At 44.8% G+C, this 9,248-nt stretch overlaps 3 protein-coding genes across 3 annotated transcripts; 1 reads left to right on the top strand and 2 right to left on the bottom strand.

Moving 5' to 3' along the window:
- Positions 1-115: 115 nt before the first annotated feature.
- On the bottom strand, positions 116-1,018 carry FOXG_16259 (uncharacterized protein; the record flags this gene model as incomplete). Its single annotated transcript, XM_018396319.1, has 1 exon — positions 116-1,018. The coding sequence occupies one exon, from the start codon at positions 1,016-1,018 to the stop codon at positions 116-118; it is 903 nt and encodes a 300-aa protein (XP_018256890.1).
- Positions 1,019-6,682: 5,664 nt separating this feature from the next.
- On the top strand, positions 6,683-6,781 carry FOXG_22396 (uncharacterized protein; the record flags this gene model as incomplete). The annotated part of the gene is made up of 1 exon (XM_018402804.1): positions 6,683-6,781. One exon carries the CDS (start codon positions 6,683-6,685, stop codon positions 6,779-6,781), a length of 99 nt encoding a protein of 32 aa, XP_018256891.1.
- Positions 6,782-7,715: 934 nt separating this feature from the next.
- FOXG_16260 (uncharacterized protein) lies at positions 7,716-9,141 on the bottom strand (the record flags this gene model as incomplete). The annotated part of the gene is made up of 2 exons (XM_018396320.1): positions 7,716-8,239; positions 8,316-9,141. The coding sequence occupies 2 exons, from the start codon at positions 9,139-9,141 to the stop codon at positions 7,716-7,718; spliced, it is 1,350 nt and encodes a 449-aa protein (XP_018256892.1).
- Positions 9,142-9,248: the final 107 nt, after the last annotated feature.

The raw sequence follows: 9,248 nt of genomic DNA on the forward strand, positions 1-9,248 counted from the left end.
ACATACTACAAATCCCCTAAAATCCATAAAACATACGTTTTTGGGATGATTTGTTCCTTACGTGCCTATTCTCCTACTATTTACTCTCATTGAAATTGAAAGTTGTGTGTTGGATCTAGCAAACGTTATCGATACATGTGCAGAGGCCCTTGAGAGGCATTTTGCCTTCCAAGACTTGTCGGCGAAAACACTCTAGATGCATTAAATGAGCGCCGCAGTCTTTCCAAACGACGTCTTCGACATCTACCGGGCTTTTCTTATTTTCACTGCAAAATCCATCTTCGCATACTACACAGGTCCCGGTCCCGACAACGCGTTCACGGACCAACGAGTCTGTCATGATGGTAGGGAGAGCAGACTTAGGGTCGTTATTTTCCTTTTGCCTTTCAATGTCCGACATGAGGTCGATGATAGTTCTTCTGAATTTCTCATCAAATTGCTGTAAAGCCCACAAACGGATGTGTTGCGGAGAGTCATGGATGGCTGTGGCCAAAATTGTGATATCGCTTGCATAGACTACGTTCAACGCGTTACATAGGGTTTCGTCGATATCCATCTCCAAAAGTCGATGATAGACCCTAACTCGATTGGCGTAGACGGTCATCTCACCCCCCAATCCTTGGTTCGGTTGGGCTTCATCTTGCATGATATCATGATCGCTGGCAGCAGGCATGGTATTGTAGCCATGGTCCAAGCGCTTAGCTGGTCGGTCTGACTCCAACCCGAGCTGCCCGTTCATTTCATCAATGTTTCTCTTATTGCTGCGTGGACCGTCAACGTTATCGGCCCATGTAACACCTTGGCCATGATCCACGCGCTTAGCTGATCGGTCTGAATCAGGCTCGACCTGTCCGCTCATTTCTTCCCTATTTCTCTTATTGTTACGTGGGCTATGCATTATAACTTCCTCTTGCATGACATGGTCATGATGCAGGCGCTTAGCTGGTCGGTCTGAATCAGGCTCGTCCTGGCCGCCCATTTCTTCTATTTTTCTCTTGTTGTTGCGTGAACTATACATGTTTGTGGTAAAGTCCGCGGAGCCGGTCCGAACGTCATTTTTCGAAAGATGTACGAAAGGGATAGATTTGCCATTCTTAACTTTCTTTTGTGCATGTGAGCCTTTTTGATCATCCGTTGAGTCTCTACTTCTTTTCATCTTGACGTGTCCTTGATTCGCGTTCTTTTTTAATTTTGTTTTAACCTTAATCACTTTGCCGTTTAACTCTTGTATATAGCTGACGCTAAAGTCAAAAAGGTCACTTCCATTTCTGGCTTTGTGGTTTTCCATGTTGTAACAAAAAACCATATCGATCACAACCAGCTTTGCAGCCCGTTCTGGTATTACGGCAGCCTGTACTGGACTGTCTGTTCGTTAGGTATCCTGAAAACGCGTCCTTAGTCCGAATTATACACAGAGGTACGTACCAGGCCGATTCCATAGGTGCTAGATTTGACGGAATCGTCTAGCATATGAATCTACCTCTGAGAATTCATCGGGCCCCGAGACTCTGGTATGAGCCTGTGGCGAGACAGAATATGTTAAGATACTGTAACATTCGCCTCCATTCGAATGCATACTTTAGATAAAAAGCCTTCAATAGGTTACCCATCATGTTGAGAGGTTTTTGACATAAGAGCAGGCAAGTTTGGAACAGAGTTAAACGATCAACAACTTTAACATCATTTAGCTGACTCTCATTCGCTGTACATTTTGATACATCCTTTGCATCACCTACAGAAGCCTCCGTGTCTCATCAATATTGATGCAGTTACAGAATCCCCAGTGTGACATGCCGTACTCTCTAATTTTGTCCTGGAACCATTCAGAACGCATGAGGTGAGACTTGCACTTTTCCAGACGGCGTCGAAACTTTCTATCGTGTATGCCGTCTCACTTAAGCGGTACTTGATACTGCTACATGAGTCTCCAGGGTTTCTAACTATCTCTACTGTACAAAGCAGAGCCTTTATGCCATCTGGGTTGAAGAGCCTTGGGACTGTGAGACCACGAGCGAACTCGCACTCTGCAAACATTGTAAGCATATCTGAACTACAGGTGTCGAAAGCATACCTAAGATCCAAATCAGATCTGGACTGGAGCGTCACCAAGCATAGTAGCTCATGCTGCTCGACTATCGACCAATCCTGCCGAAGCAAGTGCTATAGGCTCCACTTTCTGTTTGATTATTCCTCATGGTTTCTGAAGCTCGATTGGCGCCTTCATGCTGACTTGGCTCAAGTAATTATCCTGTGTGGCTCACTATAGCAATGGGAGAAGAATCAAGTATTTGACCTCTGGAGATTTCGTCCATGACATCTAAGGTTTTTAATGCTACCATTCCAACGCTTATATGGGAGACTCTAGTTGCTTTTTAAGCCACTTAACAAAGTCTCAAGTACGACTGGGAGGTTGGTTAGATCGGTCCTCTTTGTATTTAATAGCAAGAAATTTGATTAGACGGAAACATACAATATACATCTATGTATATAGGCATCGAAACATTGGCATCCAGCACTATTTGCGGAACAGGGTCTGAAGACAAAATATTAACCCTTCTATGTTCTAGAGAACCTACTTACTAGAAAATAATATATGTACATGTAACCGCATTTCTTATCCACACCAAGCTGGAATAAATTATATATCATAACATTCTATTATTAGTAGGTCTGAATTGTTTTCCTTTTACCTTAATTCTACAATAATATTATGACAATGCGACCAAGTTCCTATGAGATTGTCGATTTCCACGACCTTCCTTTATGCCTGTCTATCATACGTTGCATGACCTGTTGAATCTGCCAGGCGACTAAACACTATCTGCGCTACATAGTGTCGGCTCTGCCTTAAATACTTCTCGGAAATAGCTGGTGGAGGTTGGCAAACGTGTTTCCAGAGAGAATTCAAAGTTTCCATCACCACAGCCTCTGTGTTATCCCCTATGGATAGACTTCCGTATAGGATAATCTTGGCGAGCATGCAGCATGATTCGGCAATAACAGAAGGCTTGATCCCAACAAACTCTCGATGGTAAAGCGATATTTCAGACAAATAAGCTGCCATACTAGCGAGTTCCTTATTTGCAGGCTCTCCTACCAGCAAGAACTTGATACCTTGGTCAGTTGTTGGATGACCTAGTACCCAATCTAAGGTGAAGAGGATCGATATCTCCATCTGAGCTATCATATGTTCATCAAACATGCCATTTCACAGTTCGCTTATCTCTTTGGCCGATGGACGCGCGAAACCTTTCCCTTGGTAGGCTTTGCCGTCATATTTGGAAGCAATCCAGAGCGCGGCACTCCCAAGCAACAAGTAATATTCTTTACCAATCTGCTTTCTCGAGCAGTATCGATCGATCAGATTGACTGAAAGAAACAGAACCTGTGAAGAAAGACGAAAGTACTGGTGTGAGTGAACTACGAAATCAATGAGGCTTGACCGTAGTTGCCACGTAATTTGTATTTGCTTTTCGATCATGGAAACGCTTGGGAGGGTCACACTCTACTTGATGTTAGCTATGAAGCACTCCATATCAGCTCGTTTTGCGAATCACTACCTCCATGTGAGCGAGGTGCTGCATAATATCTTCCAGGTAGTCACCTTCCTCCCATAGCAGTATATCGGCAGAGCTAGATGCTTCCACTTGTTCTTGATTCGTGACAGGAGAACCAGCAGTGGAAAATAGAGAATTTCCTGACTTTTCTGAAAAATCGATCATGCTTTCCTTTGCTTCTGAGCCCACTGTTACTAGCTTGACTTCCCCCATTTCTTTGTCTCTTTCCTTCGATTTTTGTTCGTGTATGTCAGTTCGGCTTTTCATTTTCCTGCAAGACCTTCGGCAGAGAGATTAAAATAACTTTCGCAGTCGCAGCTATGGATTGAGGATAGATGCCAAATAATATCATTGTAGTCAAAATACAACGGATTTAGAATTCCAGAAATAACTGTCAAAGCTGACTGGAAATATACAGTACAATATTCGACACACGGAAACTGAAGCCTGTTCTGGACTTTACATGGTGGTACCTTCCCTCGCTTGCTCAAGCGATATAAACCCTCAGCTCTTGAAAAAAAAAAAAAAAAGTCTCGGGGTCTGGCCAACGTCACGTGAATGCGGGTACAGGGTAGACAACGAAGGCTCAAGAGTCAAGTGCTGTAAGACGACATCCGAATTCATCCTCACCTCAATTCATTCTCGTAGATCAGATACCTATTCAAGCATGTCTGCCAAATTTCAACTGCTGCTGATAACATCACAAGTGTCTTCAAAAGTATAGAATAAGCATTCCTAGCTGCCATTATGTAGGCTGATCTACATTGTCGATTTTGATCAACCACCAATCAAGATTGCATTCGTTAACATCAAAATAGCCAAGTAATGAATTCGGGTTATTACCGCTGTCTACGGTCTCGATTTAAGCTTTCGGCTAGTTTATGACTAGCTATTATAAATTCAAGTATTGCAATATATGCCGTTTCTTGAACTTGGCACACAATTCTGTCATCTGTCCTTTCCACATGGAGAGCTTGTCGCAGATACGAACAGCTTCCCGCCCGTATGATGAATAGCCTTCTATATATGAAAAGCTAGTCTTGCTTCAATAACCGACGAGATTGAGGGTCTTTTTTGTCTCCACCAGCGGTTTTGTCATCCGTATACTCATCATTCGCACAGGACGCAAGCGCTAGAGGTTCATGAGCCTTAATGCTACTAAGCTCAGTCAGTCCAACCCATAAGCAGGATTGTACTATAAGTTGATAAAGCCGTGAGGAAGATTTGACTGCCTCTCGTGATCTGCAATCTGGTTAGAGAGAAGCTTCCGATGCTTTCTGCTAAGGGGCATACTGACCGAGATAAATGATTGGATACGGATCGATTCAAGACCATTACCAAACCAACCGCGCCAATGTAGACTGCCACTGCCACAGGAAGACCAGATGACTCTATAGCCAAGACAGCACCTAGAAAAACAGATTGGGCGTATATGGTGGATTGAGATTGAACCTTGGTCAATCTAATTCGCTTAGATGCGAAGATAAGCAACCGGGTATAGAGGAAAGCGTGCAGTAGTTTGACAACAGCTCCATGCAAATTGGAATCTTTGCGAACGATCGCCATGACAGCCAGTATCGGTCGTATGATGGCGGGCGCCTGGTAAGCCGCCCGTGTCGTTTCATTGCCCCTCAATAATGGCCTGGCAAGTCTCAGAGTTGTCAAGGAATGGATCAAACACAAAATTGTGTCCATAATGTCCGGCAGGACAGTGCCCTCGGTCGCACGGAGATAGTACCTGGCCAACTCGATGACACCAGACAGTATATGCAGTGTCAAGGTAAAAATCCTTTCCTGATGCCAACTGGCACGGTAGACTGGTAGACTGCGGCGCGTATGGTATACAAAGATTAGGACGTAGACCGAGCTGATAAGGAGACGCTGAGCCCCAGCCTCCAGCAGTAAACCAGCCCATGGTAGCCATGGCTCGGTTCTGCTGTCTTCCATACTAGCGGTCATGTTCTGTATACCCTGGGGATAGTGTGATAGCGACCTGAGATGCGTGGATTTCGGTACTCTGGAGGCCGACAAGATCAGACTTCTCGGTTACTCTTGTCAGCAGTAGGTTAAAGCTGGGGTCAAGGCAACGACGCTGCTACCTTCCGTTTGCGCTGTCAAATGCTCAATCTTTAGACCGTGGTTTTGAATGAAGGCTAACTTTGAGGGCAGGCATGGCAAGTAATACTTATCCTGCTTGAAATAATCACTTCCTACGTGCTGGATGGCCAAAAAAAGACGAGAGTCAAGAACCTCACCGTACTTGAGACTAATTGTACATGTGTGACTCCACATATCCAAACGTCCATTAAGATGGCATCATGAGGAAAAGCATTCTGATACAGATCGGTCAAAACCCGCCAAACTGGTTACTATCAGACACAATTAGCTAAAAGGGTAGATAGGGTCATAGGCTTGCACCCGGACCAGGCAGTGGCAAGTCGTAATCGCATTCCAGATACCATGTTATAGATACCTTCGCTATTTACATACATAAAACCTTACTGACCGATCAAGTCTATGCAGTACGGTGATCTTGCCATTAGCCAACCTTCTTATCATCACGGTTATCTTTGGTTATTATCAATAACTTTTAACTACGAATGGGATAGGCGAGAGTGATTAATTCCCTCAGGACTGTCATTACTTGAGCCTCCATTATGTGCCCAAGATGTTCGATTACGGTTCAACGGAATAGATCGTGATAATAGCTAGATGAATTGGTCGAAGACATTATGGCTTGCTGTAACTATGAGCCATATGGCTTTGATACGGGACGAACAACAACCGGGCTTGAAGGGATCAACTGTGATAAAGTAAAAAAGCCATAGTCTGCAATGCTTTAGAGGCCATATTTTGCTATGTTTTCTTTTCTTTTCTTTTCTTTTTTTTCCGCCATAGGTCCTAATACTCACATAGCCTTCACTTTAGGCCATAATTCTGAAAGCACAATTTCCGCTTGTCACCTCTGAATAGTGCAGTAAATTATCATTCTGTTCTTTGTTAACTTGTTGACAAGCCAAACTTGTTTTTTACGGCTTGCAATTACTTCAATAACTCACAACAAGTAGGCGGAAATTCCTGCCTCATGACATTTCGTAAATACCTCAAACAGTCTCACCTAGGACATGGCTCCTACCGAATACGAGAAGATGATAAGGGAGCAACAGTCTTGCCATCTGTTGAGCGAGATTCTTGGTGTTATCGATGGCACAAATTTGGAATGAAACTACGGTTCAGCAAAGTCACGACGCCATTGTTCTCTAGAAAAGTAATACAAGACTTTGAGCGATCTTCAGCACCATCACCCCATTCATTTTCAAGCCGAGAGTCATCCATAGACCAGTACAGAACAACCCATCTGCCCAGTAAATAAGGCTCCGCGTTAAGCGGCGATTCAGATTCTAGGTCGTTATACCTGACTGATATACGTTAGAGATACAACCACGAACCGTGTCCTGGGGGTTGTGTTTCTGAGAATGTTAAGCGGGAACGAAATAATGTCACTAGAAGCATGTTGGGAGAAGGGAAAAAGAGAGAATATAGAAGGGTATCTTGGAGATTAAGGGCGCGAAACACAGATTTGTGTAACAAATTCAGCTTCATAAATGTATATACGTACAACGAACATGTCTTCATGTACAAATAAATGACTCCTACTTAGTCCCTGATTCAAGGTGCTTGTGTATGTTATCCATTCTTGTACCTTTCATCCTTATGTGAATTTTCTACGATCAGCATATCGTTCTAAGGCCAGCTGGAACAAACCCGTTAATATTCCTGTTGGGCGCCTGGATATTTCTTATGGAGTGAGAGATGAAACTGTAACTCTTCGATACTGTATAATTATGGTAAGGATGATGATTGATATTTAAATTGTAAGTGACAAGGTGGATGAACTACTCTTGCGTATGGCAAAGACATGGCTTCTATATATTGGAGTGAAGGCACCTGATTCTTCAAAATTGCTTTTTTTCTTTTTTTTAATTCTTTTTCACTTGAATTGAATTGTATCGCTATCTCGAGACCGACGGCTTGCGGGCTGATCGAGCCGGATTCCATCAATTAATTCCTCTCGTGGTTTGTTTTCTGTTCAGATAACATAATGAGAGGGCTCTTTGTAGGCTCAGCCAATCAGCTGCTTGTCCAGCTCTTCATTCTTCAAAGTTTCGGTTTGCATTTATCAAGACTTGCTGGGGGGGAGAAGCAAAGCAAACTTTCTGTAAAGTTCTCCCACTTCTCTTCGGATACGATCGGCGCCGTTATGTAATCGTCGATCGGATCATGATAAAGGGCCTCCGATCTAATTTGAGCTATGATTGTTTCGTACTGCTCGTCTACCAGGGGATCTTCGCATCTCACTCTGGATACGTCTTGGGCTGGTAAACGGATCAAGGCCTTGCCGGTAGATAGACGTTCGTACAGTTCCAGGACGTCCGGTGAGATCCCTGAACATTGAGCGGCCTCGTAAGCCATACGGTGACCGATCGTTTCAACCAACGGTCGGCAAAATGGAAGAATGTGCTGATTGAAAGCCTCGGTCCGATGCTTTCCGTATCCTCCAATCTCCGTAAGTCTTGCTTGAATTTCGGTCATCAACCGGTGCTCTTGCTGCGCTAAAGGCGCTAACGCGTTCTGGCAGGTTGGAAGTTGTAGTTTGCCGCCAAGGAGCTCGGAGACCAAACCTAGGAAGAGAATTTGTCAGTCATTCATTCATTGTTAAGTCAATATGGCGAATGTAAAGAAAATTTAGGTACGCACGAATACATAGTACCATCGTGTCGCCTTCGGCTATGGAGTTCCCCTGAAAGGTCAAGTCCAGTTCACTGATCTGATTGAATGCAAAAAGGCCTCGCCATCCGCACCTCTCCGCGAGTTCCCCCAAGACCCGTGATGCTTTGATCACTGTCGCTTTAAAGATGGTGCCAAGCGCGTGTTGCGTCGGATGGGCAGGGTCCGGGCACATGCTCACAGCCCAATGGGCGAATGCGGTCAAAACCTTGCCCTGGACCCATCCTTCGACGATAGGGCGCTGCTGAGTGCTGAAGCCGATGATTGGCATAGCCGAATGCCCATCGGGCGCCGTGATAGTTCTTCGCTCGCTGTAGAGAGAAGCTATACGTGTTCCGACTCTGATAGCCGATATGCCCATGATGGAAAGTGACAACGTTCCAACAGCAACACGCCGAATATGGCACAGAAACTCAGCACGCTCACTCTTCGGCTTAGCGGGTGAACCAAGCAGGGCATTATAGGGCAACCGAACACGATTAAATGTCGTAATTGCATGATCCAGTGGTTTGGTACCAGGTCTCGTCGGTAATATTCGCGACGAGACGCCAGGTCGCATCGCATCTGCGTCGCTGAGAGACACAATGAAAGGCTTCACGCCTTGGCTCTTCCCTCGGACCATCAGACGGGCGAAAACAATCGCGACCCGTGGTATTCCACAGTATGGTGTTGTAGGAGGCATTACTTTTGATGCTGCTGTGGTAGGAGTATGTAACTCGAAAGAGCCATCAGCCTGCAGCGTTGCCGTGGTTTCCAGGTTGCGAGCATCTAAGCCGTGACCAATCTCCGTCAGCATGAACTCGCCACAAATTTCAAAACTCAATAGCTTTGTGAGTAAGTCTTGTAGGTCTGGACGCTCCTTGGCGAAATGGCTGAGCGTTCCTATGCAGAGGTTCACATGAA

This window comes from Fusarium oxysporum, chromosome 6 (assembly GCF_000149955.1).
Source record: "Fusarium oxysporum f. sp. lycopersici 4287 chromosome 6, whole genome shotgun sequence".
In the NCBI taxonomy this organism is placed as follows: Eukaryota; Fungi; Ascomycota; class Sordariomycetes; order Hypocreales; family Nectriaceae; genus Fusarium; species Fusarium oxysporum.